The 13459-nt window shown below is 43.3% G+C and overlaps 1 protein-coding gene across 1 annotated transcript in view; it reads left to right on the top strand.

Annotated features, from left to right (window-relative positions):
- The first annotated feature begins 6610 nt into the window (after positions 1-6610).
- LOC141108281 (synaptonemal complex central element protein 1-like) overlaps positions 6611-13459 on the top strand; it is a 202396-nt gene continuing 195547 nt past the window's right edge. Inside the window, exon 1 of the mRNA XM_073599754.1 lies at positions 6611-6741. Within this exon, the coding sequence (XP_073455855.1) occupies positions 6690-6741 (52 nt within the window). The 5' untranslated portion in view covers positions 6611-6689. The remainder of the gene's footprint in view (positions 6742-13459) is intronic.

Here is a 13459-nt window from a genome sequence, read left to right as displayed (position 1 = left end):
AATTTGCAGGGGCATCCAAAAAAGGAACTGATTTACCACCAATATTGATTTTAAACTGAAGCTCAGGACAGAATACATTCAACAATTCATCAAATGCTTTTAATGACTCAATGGTGCCCCGCACCATTAAAAGCATTTGATGAATTGTTGAATGCAATCTGTCCTGAGATTCAGTTTAAAATCAATATTGGTGGTAAATCAGTTCCTTTTTTGGATACAACAATTTATTTAGATCGGAATCAAATCAATTCTGATCTATATATTAAACCCACTGACAGAAACCAACTTTTTTTGTTTGACAGTTATCATCCACCACACGTGTTTAGATCAATTGTAAGGAGATAATTATTGAGGGTGAAACGTATAGTTAATGATGAGAATATTAAGAAAATTAGATTAGAAGAAATGTGCCATAAATTTAGGGAACGAAAGTATCCATTGAGGATGATCTCACAGGAGGTTTTAAAATTGCAACGTGAGGGGGAGTGAGACCGTATTTAGGAAAAAGCAACAGGACACGCAAAGACTGCCCTTTTCATTTCAGTTTCATAGTTATAGTGAAAAAATATTCAGAATCATTAAGAAACATTGGCCTCTTCTGAAACGTGCCTACCCTCAGATTGACATCTTTCAACAGGTTCCTATTAAAGCCTATAGGCGTAATAAAACATTGAGGGACTCCCTAGTTAGATCTGAATATAAGGCTAGGATGCAGGAAACAAAAATGACTTTTTGGGGGGAAAAAAGAAAGGGATGTTATCCCTGTCTCAACTGTATCCAATGTAATTTACTACTCAAAGGTGATCATTATACATACCCCTCCAGTGGAGAAAGGGTTTTAATAAATGGTTTTCACACATGTCAATCCTCATATGTGATTTACATCCTCACATGCCCTTGCAAATTGATTTATGTCGGGGAGACAACTCAAAAAATTAAAGACAGAATAGCCCAACATAGAAGTACAATTAGACACAAACAACCCGGTCTGCCAGTATCCCGACATTTCCTAGAACAGGGACATCAGGATTCAGACCTTCGTTTTATGGTCTTGGAGGAAGTTTTTAGGGACAAAAGAGGGGGGGACAGGAGACTTAAGTTAAAGAAAAGGGAGGTATGGTGGATTAACAAGTTACAATCTCTATATCCTAACAGAATGAATAGAGAATATGACTTGTACTTATTTTTATAGTAATTGGCTGAATCTACACCTCATGCCTTTTTCTTCTTAGATTCAGTGGAACTATACGGGACTGGATACAGGGAACACAATTTGAAGACGACCAACTTGATTACAGACCTTTTATGTAGTCTAGTTATAAATTATGTACAATATTATCAAGATTAGTGATTTTTCTCTAGACGGCATAAGTGCAATATCTGTGATCATGTTTTTTGTGCATATAATTTTTGGTTTGATTGTATATAATTGGACACATTCAATGTCTTTTTCGATTGATTTCATTCTTTTCCTCGTTTTTTGTCTTTTTCGCAATTTCCCTGTAGTTGTTTATTATTTCAAGTATGTTTATTTATAAATGTTTGTTCTTCTTCTCTTGTATTGAATTTGTGTACCACTGTTGTATACTGATTGCTAGCAATGTGATTAACTTCCCTTTAGGGGGTTGATGCACATGAGTTTCACTAGTAATGAATTGGGTATGACACCTGTGGTGTTACGCCCTGGTTCGGGATAAAGGCATGATGATATCCAACAGAAGGTTACACACAGCCTGACTAGCCTGACGAAGAACAGTGATGTTCGTAACTGTGCAGTAGTGTATTGGCATTACATGTTTGTGCTTTTTTAAGATTTTCAGTAAATGGATTGCAGCATTGGAGCAATTGTCCCTTTTTTTTGTCCTTATTTGATTGGTGGACTAACTGGGAGCCCGCCCTGACATTGCTCTAACAACAGAGAAGTCTAAAGAGGAAAGTAACCCACCTGTTTGTTTCAGATATACAGTCAGGTCCATAAATATTGGGACATCAACACAATTCTAATCTTTTTGGCTCAATACACATCCACAATGGATTTGAAATGAAACGAACAAGATGTGCTTTAACTGCAGACTTTCAGCTTTAATTTGCTTCCAAATAATTTACATCCAATCAGGTGAACGGTGTAGGAATTACAACAGTTTGTATATGTGCCTCCCACTTTTTAAGGGACCAAAAGTAATGGGACAATTGGCTGCTCATCTGTTCCATGGCCAGGTGTGTGTTATTCCTTCATTATCCCATTTACAAGGAGCAGATAAAAGGTCCAGAGTTCATTTTAAGTGTGCTATTTGTATTTGGAATATGTTGCTGTCAACTCTCAATATGAGATCCAAAGAGCTGTCCCTATCAGTTAAGCAAGCCATCATTAGGCTGAAAAAACAAAACAAACCCATCAGATAGCAAAAACATTAGGTGTGGCCAAATCAACTGTTTGGAACATCCTTAAAAAGAAAGAATTCACCGGTGAGCTCAGCAACACCAAAAGACCCGGAAGACCATGGAAAACAACTGTGGTGGATGACCGAAGTATTCTTTCCCTGGTGAAGAAAACACCCTTCACAACAGTTGGCCAGATCAAGAACACTCTCCAGGAGGTAGGTGTATGTGTGTCAAAGTCAACAATCAAGAGAAGACTTCACCAGAGTGAATACAGAGGGTTCACCACAAGATGTAAACCATTGGTGAGCCTCAAAAACAGGAAGGCCAGATTAGAGTTTACCAAACAACATCTAAAAAAGCCTTCACAGTTCTGGAACAACATCCTATGGACAGATGAGACCAACATCAACTTGTACCAGAGTGATGGGAAGAGAAGAGTATGGAGAAGGAAAGGAACTGCTTATGATCCAAAGCATACCACCTCATCAGTGAAGCATGGTGGTGGTAGTGTCATGGCGTGGGCATGTATGGCTGCCAATAGAACTGGTTCTCTTGTATTTATTGATGATGTGACTGCTGACAAAAGCAGCAGGATGAATTCTGAAGTGTTTCGGGCAATATTATCTGCTCATATTCAGCAAAATTCTTCAGAACTCATTGGACGGCGCTTCACAGGGCAGATGGACAATGACCCGAAGCATACTGAGAAAGCAACCAAAGAGTTTTTTAAGGGAAAGAAGTAGAATGTTATGCAATGGCCAAGTCAATCACCTGACCTGAATCCGATTGAGCGTGCATTTCACTTGCTGAAGACAAAACTGATGGGAAAATGCCCCAAGAACAAGCAGGAACTGAAGACAGTTGCAGTAGAGGCCTGGCAGAGCATCACCAGGGATGAAACCCAGCGTCTGGTGATGTCTATGCACTCCAGACTTCAGGCTGTAATTGACTACAAAGGATTTGCAACCAAGTATTAAAAAGTGAACGTTTGGATTATTGTTAATCTGTCCCATTACTTTTGGTCCCTTAAAAAGTGGGAGGCACATATACAAACTGTTGTAATTCCTACACCGTTCACCTGATTTGGATGTAAATACCCTCAAATTAAAGCTGAAAGTCTGCAGTTAAAGCACATCTTGTTCATTTAATTTCAAATCCATTGTGGTGGTGTATAGAGCCAAAAAGATTTGAATTGTGTTGATGTCCCAATATTTATGAACCTGACTCTATCTATCTATCTATCTATCTATCTATCTATCTATCTATCTATCTATCTATCTATCTATCTATCTATCTATCTATCTATCTATCTATCTATCTATCTATCTATCTATCTATCTATCTATCTATCTATCTATCTATCTATCTATCTATCTATCTATCTATCTATCTAGCTATCTATCTATCTAGCTATCTATCTATCTAGCTATCTATCTATCTAGCTATCTATCTATCTATTTATCTATCTATATGTAGCGCAGATGCTATTCTTTTGAAATTTTAAATTAGTTATAGCTGCAGTTTTGGCTCAACTTATTATTGCCTAAATGTAATGGTTCCTATGCCAGATTGGCTGGACTGTGCAGATTTCCATCTAACCATGGGTGGTACTGTCATCAGCTACTAAAGGAAGGATCGGAATCTTGGTGGTCTATGGGTCGGAATGATGGTCTCTTTGCTGTCAGGCCTGCGGGAAGAAGCAAGGACCTGCAGTGACCAGGGGAGGACTCTTTGGGAGAGGACCGAGCATAAGGCTGGTATCTTGAGAAGAGCCTGGAACTCAGTCGGAGACGCATCTTGAATTAGTAAAACAATTTGTTTACCCAGAGTCGCAAGGTCTGTGGCAGAGACCGTTGTCACAAGGTCTGTGGCAGAGACCGTTTAGATCATCCACAATTTGCTTACCCAGAATCGCAAGGTCTGTGGCAGAGACCGTTGTCGTAAGGTCTGTGGCAGAGATCCTTTAGATCATCCACAATTTGTTCACCTAGAATCTCAAGGTCTGTGGCAGAGACTGTCTTCGAACATTGCATCGGCTGCTAGGTCAGTGAGAGGGGCCTATCCAGTGATTGCTCAATCCAGTTTTGGAAGTGTTATTCGCTGGATGTAGAACTTATCTCCGACTGCAACGTCCAAGGTACCTGAATCCTCTTTTCACCCTCTGTCTTTCTATTGCATGTGATGTTACTGAATAAAACTTGTAAAGAGAAAAAGAAAGGACTAAGTGTTGGAGCCAGTGTTTCATTTGAACGAGTGATGAATACCCCTAGGATGGACACTGGAAGCAAGGTAACTGTAAGCCCAAAAAAAAAATTATTAGCAACAGCTTTGGGGTAGAAGAGATTAAAGTAATAAACTGATACTGGGGGCACAAGCTTGAGTAAAGCCCTCAGAAGAATATTAAAGTAATTCCGCCCAAAGGTCTGTGACAGCACACAGGTGAGAGGTGTGTGTCCTGGGTGTAACATGTGGGGGCTTGAGTCTGGATTTACGGTTATCTATAGCAACTAAGGGACCTTTTTTCTTTTTTTTTCTCTTTCTGCCATGGAATTAATGCAAGAAGACTTTGGACTTTGCCATTTTTTTTTCTTATTCATACTTATTCATAACAATGTGATTGGTTACGGGTCAAGATAATGGCGAGTTAGCGATGGGCAGAATTAAGAAAGCCCCGGAGTTGCGTGACCAGAGGAACCAATAGGAGAAGCTGTCTAAAGTATGCACAGAGACAGACACCACGTGGTCTGACCAAACGCGGACAAGGAAGGTTCTACAGAGCTGTTGCCATGTTCCGAATGCCAGGGATGCAGTCTGCTATGGGGCCCAGAATGTTCTCTGGAGGCACCGCTGCGAGTATCAGACTGCCTGGAGCACTGCTGACGTACATAGGGTAGAAGAGATTAAAGTAATAATCTGATACGGGGGGCACGAGTTTGAGTAAAGCCCTCAGAAGAATATTAAAGTAATTCCGCCCCAAGGTCTGTGACAGCACACAGACGAAAGGTGTGTGTCCTGGGTGCTACATATATATATATATATATATATATATATATATATATATATATATATATATATATATAATGTTTGGGGGTTCTAAGTAATTTTCTACAAAAAAATGCAGATTTTTACCTGAGTGAAGTGTCAGAATTAGTCAGTATTGAAGTGGTTAAATCTGAACTCCTGCCAGCCATATGCATATGCACTATATTGCCAAAAGTACTGGGACGCCTGCCTTTACATGCACGTGAATTTTAATGGCTTCCCAGTCTTAGTTCGTAGGGTTCAATATTGAGTTGGCCCACCCTTTGCAGCTATAACAACTTCAACTCTTCTAGGAAGGCTGTCCACAAGGTTCAGGAGTGTGTCTATGGGAATGTTTAACCATTCTTCCAGAAGAGCAATTGTCAGGTCAGGCACTGATGTGGACAAGAAGGGCTGGCTCCCAGTCTCCGCTCTAATTCATCCCAAAGGTGTTCTATTGGGTTGAGGTCAGGACTCTGTGCAGGCCAGTTAAGTTCCTCCACCCCAAACTTGCTCATCCATGTCTTTATGGACCTTGCTTTGTGCACTGGCCCAAATAATTTGGTGGAGGGGCTTGGCCTCCTAGTTCCAGTGAAGGGAACTCTTATAACATCAGCATACTAAGACATTTTGGACAATTTCATGCTCCCAACTTTGTGGGAACAGTTTGAGGATGGCCTCTTCCTGTTCCAACATGACTGCGCACCAGTGCACAAACCAAGGTCCATAAATACATGGATGAGTGAGTTTGGGGTGGAGGAACGTGACTGGCCTGCACAGAGTCCTGACCTCAACCCGATAGAACATCTTTGGGATGAACTAGAGCGGAGACTGCGAGCCAGGCCTTCTTGTCCACATCAGTACCTGACCTCACAAATGTGCTTCTAGAAGAATGGTCACATATTCCCATAGATACACCTTAACCCTGTGGACAGCTTTCCCAGAAGAGTTGAAGCTGTTATAGCTGCAAAGGTGGGACAACTCAATATTGAACTCTACAGACTAAGATTGGGATGCCAATAAAGTTCATGTGCGTGTAAAGGCAGGTGTCCCAATACTTTTGGAAATATAGTGTATATGTCAGTAGGGTGATACGCTTTATCACCACGTTGCCACATAAATGCATAAGCTGGTGTTGCTGTTCTGTGCTGTTACCAAACTATCATAGGCATCTCCTGGTAAATGTTTACGATGAGGTCATCACTATGCACATTCTGCTCCATTCTCCTGTTTGTTCTGCATGACATTCTGTCTCTCAAAGCTGTTTTTGTTTTACAGCCAAGAACATGGATCCAAAGGTGGAAGATCTACTGACGAAGATTAACATAACTTTGAAAGGTAATTGGGCTGTGGGTGGGTACCTGTCCAGGCTGTACTGTTGGGATAGAGAGAAGGAGAGTGGACAATAGTGCCGGTTTGGTTATGATTCTGTAAACCCAATGTATGTTTTAAGTTTGATGCTGGGATGGGATGGTGACACACAAACATGGGCAGAGCATACAAACTTTATTGTAGAAATTGAACCAAGGACTTTGGTGCTGCAAAGCCATAGTGCTAACCTGTATCCTGCTTTGCTAACCTGCTTTGGTTAAGCCAGTCATAGACGATTTGAATCTTGGCCGGGTCAGCAGGAGCCGGTCGAGATTCAAACCATGTATGGGCAGGCTGAATGTACCCAAGTTGATCAATCGGTTGCTATAGCCACTAGCAATCATCACTGTGTTCTCCCAGCGAGGATGGCTTTCCCCACCGGGAGAATACAATGGCTCCGTGGGAGCGATTTTCTTTCCTGCAACTCATGGTTACAGGAAAGAAAATCGCTCCATTTATGGCCGGCCTTAGATTACAGCTGTGGAGTCACAGTATAATACGGAGTCAATTAAAGTAATTGATGGGCTGTACCTTGTACTATATAACATTCAAATCTATTCTCGAAAGAGATCACTGAGTGATCATTTTTCAAAATATTACTATCATCAGCTTAGGAAAAAGAGACAATTGCTTGGCCCTTTTCACCTGTGCATTTATGTTTCAAGGATTATATTTTGCTGTATATACAGTATAAATACAGTATCTCACAAAAGTCAGTACACCCCTCACATTTTTGTAAATATTTTATTATATTTTTTCATGTGACAACACTGAAGAAATGACACATTGTTACAATGTAAAGTATTGAGTGTACAGCTTGTATAACAGTGTAAATGTGATATTCCCTCAAAATAACGCAACACACAGCCATTAATGTCTAAACCGCTGGCAACAAAAGTGAGTACACCCCTAAGTGGAAATGTCCAAATTGGGCCCAATTAGCCATTTTCCCTCCCCGGTGTCATGTGACTCATTAGTGTTACAAGGTCTCAGGTGTGAATGGGGAGCATGTACATTAAATTTGGTGTTATCGCTCTCACTCTCTCATACTGGTCACTGGAAGTTTAGGGTTGAAAACGTTTTTATTGTCATTTTAACAGATATCACACTGAACAACATAAGGAGTTACATTCCATAGACAGTCACAAATAACCATATACAGTGAGTCAGCCCAGTGGTTATCGCCCATAGCTGGACTCCCTTTATTATGCAATATAGTGCTAATATTGACGACTGTCGCTCAAGAGAGCCATTTTGGCTAAGGGGTCTTGTTGTTCGCCAAAAAAGAAAAAAATTCCATATGTATATAATTAAAAAACAAAAAATAAGGAGGGTCTAGGACAGGAAGAAACCAGAAGGGGGAGAAAAAAAAAGAAAAAACAGATGTGAAAAGAGGACAGAGAGAGAAAAAGAGGGGGAGAGTCGAAAGGAAGTGCCAGAACTGCTGAAGAGCCTTTCATCGAAAGAAGAACATAGTAGACGGGATGGGGGAACCAGGGAGTATACGTCCCAACCCACTCCAACTTCAGGCAATGCTGCAGGGTGTTCCGATTAAGGGTCTTACAACATGTTCAGGAGGGTATCAGAGGCCGAGAAGCGGGGCCAGATGGACCACAGTATCTTATACTTTTCAAGGGTATTGTTGTCGAGAGTCAGCATCTCCTCCATTCTCATGGCATCGTTCATAATCGAGACCCAGCGGGACAGAGGAGGAGTGGTGGTGGTTTTCCAGAAGGATGGGATGAGCTGTCTCGCTGAGGACATAAAAAAACGGAGAAGACTCCGCTTCTGGGACAACACCGACCCAGGGAGAATAGAAAGGAGGTCAATCTTAGGGGAAGGCAATAGTGGTTTATCATAAATTTTACTGTAGCATTCAAATACCTGGGTCCAGAAGGGGCGGATCCTCTTACATTCCCACCAGACATGGAGATAGGTTCCTGTAGAGGAGTTGCAGCGCCAACAGGAGGCTGAAGTGGATGGGAAAATTTTATGTAATGTGGCGGGATCTCTATATCACCTTGACAGAATCTTGTAATTCTTCTCTTGGAAGTAGCATGATATCGTTGACTTGTGAGTGAAGTGGAACGATGTCTGCCACTCCGGTCTGGATATGTTCTCTCCCAAGTCTGCAGACCACATCCTGGTATAAGGTGGCAAGTCATCGTGTGTAAGAGCTTGTCGGAGACTATATATGGTTGAAAGAAGGTGTCTAGGAGTTTCAGAGAGGGAGCACAGTCTTTCAAATTCAGTATGGGGACGGTCTACCTGGGAGGAAGAGTGTAAGTGTTTGGAGAAAGTGGATAGGTGGAGGGTGGTGAGCCAGTTGTGAGGTCCCGCTGACACAGATGGTGTCCCGTGCTGTGGGTGTACAAAGGAATGCACTTGGGGCCAGTCGGAGCGTTTGAAGGATCCCAAAGTGGTCACTCCCATGCCCTGGGGGAAAGCGGGGGTTGTCAAACAGAAAGGACAATGGGGAGGGGTCCGAGGACAAAGTGGAATATAGACCTCTGTGGTACCCGAGTCTGAGAGAGGCAAGTGTGAGTGGTGAGGAAGCGTGTAGGAGGGCCAGGTCGTTGCTATATCCCCAGAGAAGAGCTCGGAGGTCCACAGGAGCTAAGTCCTGCTCTATCATAACTGAAGCCTTTAGGAAGGGACGGGGGAACCATTCCAATATGCGTGCCATATGTGTGGCTTTATAGTAGGTCTCATAGTCCGGTAGACCCGCCCCACATTGTAGCTTCGGGAGTGTAAGCAGCTTGTGTTTTAGTCTGATTAATCCCCGGTTCCACATAAATCTGATGGCAATGGAACGTAGGGAGGCGAAAAAAGATTTTGGAATCATAATAGGGATCGTTTGGAAGAGGTATAAAAGTTTGGGCAGTATGTCCATTTTAAGGCTGTTGATCCGCTCTGAACCGTGGTAAGGTGGAGCCACCCCACTCTTCCAGATCCTTCCGTATGCGAGAGAGAAGGGGAACGTAATTCAAAGTTAATAGGTTGGAAAGGTTGGAGGGAATAGTAACCCCTAGATAAGATATACCTTTCGCCTGCCATTGAAAGGAGAAGTTCAATCGTAGTGAGGTCATTGTGGACGGGGGGAGGGAGTTATTAAGGGCTTCTGTTTTAGATATGTTAAGTTTGAAATTACTGAAGGAGCCAAAGCGGCGGAATTCCAGGAAAAGGGACGGTAGTGATGTATGGGGGTGTTGCATGTAAACCAGGAGGTCATCAGTATAGAGGGACAGCTTATCATGGGAGGAGGGTGTTTGGATGGAGGCGTTCTGACGAATGGCACAGGCTAGGTGCTCTAGAACTATGACGAATAAGGGGGGGAAAGGGGACAGCCCTGCCGGTGCCATTCGAAATGTCAAACGGCTCCGAGGCAGAGTCATTCACCAGGACCGAGGCTGAAGGTTATGAATATAGGGACATCGCCCAAGAGATAAAGGTGTTTCCCAAGTTGTTCCAGTGAGAGCCGTAGGAAGCGCCAGTTAACTCTATCAAACGCCTTTTTGGCGTCAAAGGACAAAAAGCATGCTTTTAAGTCTTTGCGCTGGATAAAAGAGATGAGATGGATCGTTTTTGTGGTATTGTCCCTCGCCTTGCGGCCAGGAATAAATCCCACCTGGTCATTATGGATCACTCGTGGGCGTAGGGGGGATAGGCGATTGGCCAACACCTTGGCGAACAGCTTGAGGTCTATGTTGAGCAAAGATTTTGGCCGATAGCTGCTACATTGGGATGGGTCTTTGCCCTGTTTAGGTCTATGGCGTTAAAAGCTTTAGTGATAAGTGGCGCTAGTTGCGGGGCAAAGGTTTTGTAGAAACTGGGGGTGTAACCATCTGGGCCAGGACATTTGCCTATGTTCAGGTGTTTGATGGCCTCTAGAAATTCAGGAGTGGTCAGGGGTTCATCGAGCTCCACGGAGTCTAGAGCGTCAACAATGGGTAACGCTGTCTCCATTATGTAGTCTCGCATTTTGTCACTAGAGGAGGTGGTCTGGGAGCATGGTGCTGCAGGTGACAGGTTGTAGACTTGGGAGTAGTATTGCCTAAAGGAGGAAGAAATGCCTTTTGTGTTGAACATCTTGTCTTGGTTGGGTTGGGTGATGAAAGGGATGGAGTGTCGTGTCGGTCTAGGGTGAAGGATCCGCGCCAGGTGTTTGCTGCATTTGTTGGCCAAGGAGTAATGGTGATTGTGTGCCCTATCCCAAGCTATCAAAGAGTGTGACTCTAGTAGTTGGAGTAAGTCCCTTCGCACGTTAAGAAATGAAACGGATCCAAGTCTCGTTTATGGTGAGGTTCGAGTTCCGCAATAGTCGAGAGGAGGCGGCGGATGTCATCAGCCCTTATCCATTTGAGGCGAGAGCCATGCTGTATGAGCACACCCCGTAAGACACATTTCAGAGCTTCCCATTGGATAACGGGGGAGGTGGTGTCTGAGGAATGATCAGATACAAAGTGCTGAATGGTCTTGGAGATATCGGCTACACAGACTAAATCCCGTAACAGGTTGTCATTGAGCCTCCAGCGTGCACCCCCACGAGATGTCGGAGGGCGAGCCAGGGTCAAATAGCCCAGAGCGTGGTTGGACCAAAGTATGTGGCATATAGATGCTTGGACAGGGGAGTCTAGTAGAGATTGTGAGATCAGAAAGTGATCGAGTCTGCTATATGAGTTGTGTGCTGCAGAATAGTGGCTGTAGTCCCTCTCTGTGGGATGCTGGACACGCCATATATCCACCAGATGGGAAGAATGTATCAGAGACTTGATGCTTGTTAGTGGGGAGAATGGAACAGGGACTTACCCGAGGATGTGTCTGCAGACAGGGACAGGGCAACATTGAGATCTCTGCCAATGATGAAGCAAGGGCCCCCAAAGGAGGACAGTCTGGTGAGAATGGATGAGAGGAACGGAGCCTGCCCCACATTAGGAATGTATATGTTGGCCACTGTGAAGAGAAAATTGTTTAGTTTCAGGTTGAGAAAAATGAAGCGACCAGCAACGTCAATAAGGGAGTCTAAGACCTCAGGGTTAAAAGATTTATGAAAGACAATGGACACCCCCTTAGATTTGGCATGAGGGTTAGTACTATGGTACCATTGCTGGTAGTATCTATTACGTAGTGCGGGTATTGAGCACGTGCGATAGTGCGTTTCCTGCAATAGGAGGATATTGGAGCGCATTTTGTGGAAGTGATACAGGATCTGACTCCGCTTCTCCGGTACGTTGAACGTCCTGCAATTAAAAGACGCTAAGGTAATCGGCAGTCATTCACCATAAGGTATCCATATGGGTGGGGGGGGGGGACAGAAAGTCAGGTGTCTTACCAGTCAGCAGTTCTTGGCAGGAAAACCAGGGCCTAGAGAGGCAGAAAGAAAGAGAGAGAGGAGAGAATAGAGAAGAGAGGGGGTGAAGAAAGGGAAGAGGGAATAAACAGAAAAGAAAAAGAAAGGACTAATGCAGGTCAATGGGACCTCAAACAAACAGAAACAGTTGGCGTAGTCGCAGTCCCCATCTCCAGACCCCAAAATGGTAGGAAGGAGCGATATAGTGAATGCAGTCGGGATCAATGGAGAAGGGGACCAGCAAATTGAGTATAGAAAAAATGTAGCAGTAACGAAAAAGGCCAATAGATGGCACCAGAGATCAAGGAGCAAGGGATAAAAAAGTCTTACAGAGTGGCACACTGTAGTGTACCACACAGTGCCCATGATGGCACTGAAAAAAGAAAAACCCTCTAAGGGGGGGGGGGGGGGTGCATGGGGAATTCACAGGGCAGGTCAGCCCCCCGATCCACGAGGAAACAGAATATTTAGAACTAAGAAACAGGATAGTACAAAATTATACTATTAACGTATGATAATGGTCATAAACATATTAGAGGAAACTTCATGTATTAAGAGACAAAATACAAATACAAACAGTAGTGGGACAAAAACACATATATGCATGCTCTATTCTGATTATGTATATGAAAAGACAAATGTAACGAGTAAAGCAACACGATTAACCTGTGTGGAGCGGGTGTAAACAGAAAAGAGATAAAAAACTGTAATGGAAATTTGAACGTTCTGTATATAATAGGTATAGGTTTGCAGTGCTCCTCCCTGGAGTCTCCTCACCTCCTCCTCCCTCCTCTCCATTCCGAGCTCAGCACAGGACGTCGGGACTACCCTGCCTGGATCCGGGACTCTGCTAGCGCTCCCAGCATGGTCCTTCTCTATACAGCGGGTGACATGTGCTCAGTGCTGGACTGAGGTCACAGTTATGATCGAGTTTTAAAGCCACTGGTCCCGCTCTGTACCTATGGTTTTGGGAGACCATAATCCCTATGCTGGGCGAGACTGCCGTAACAGCAGTCATCGCCGTCCGGTAAGCAGACTCTACTCACACACTCCTTGGTGGATCATCTATTAATACCCCTTATCACATATCTCCTGGATGGGTGTTTTTTCTATCTTCGTGTGGACTCAATATTTCGTTTTGGACTTTTTACATTGTTTTATATATTTTATTCACACGCATTTGTGAACACAGTTCGTTTATGATTGAATGTTTTTGTTCATTTATCTACTGATTGATGTTATGTCACTTGGTGGGATCACAAGAATTTTTCTATATGTCACATATATACTTTTAGCGCTGCACTTTGTTGTTTGCCATATTTTGGGAGTCAGATA

This window comes from Aquarana catesbeiana, linkage group LG09 (assembly GCF_042186555.1).
Source record: "Aquarana catesbeiana isolate 2022-GZ linkage group LG09, ASM4218655v1, whole genome shotgun sequence".
NCBI lineage: Eukaryota > Metazoa > Chordata > Amphibia > Anura > Ranidae > Aquarana > Aquarana catesbeiana.
This window is presented reverse-complemented; position numbering and strand designations above follow the sequence as displayed.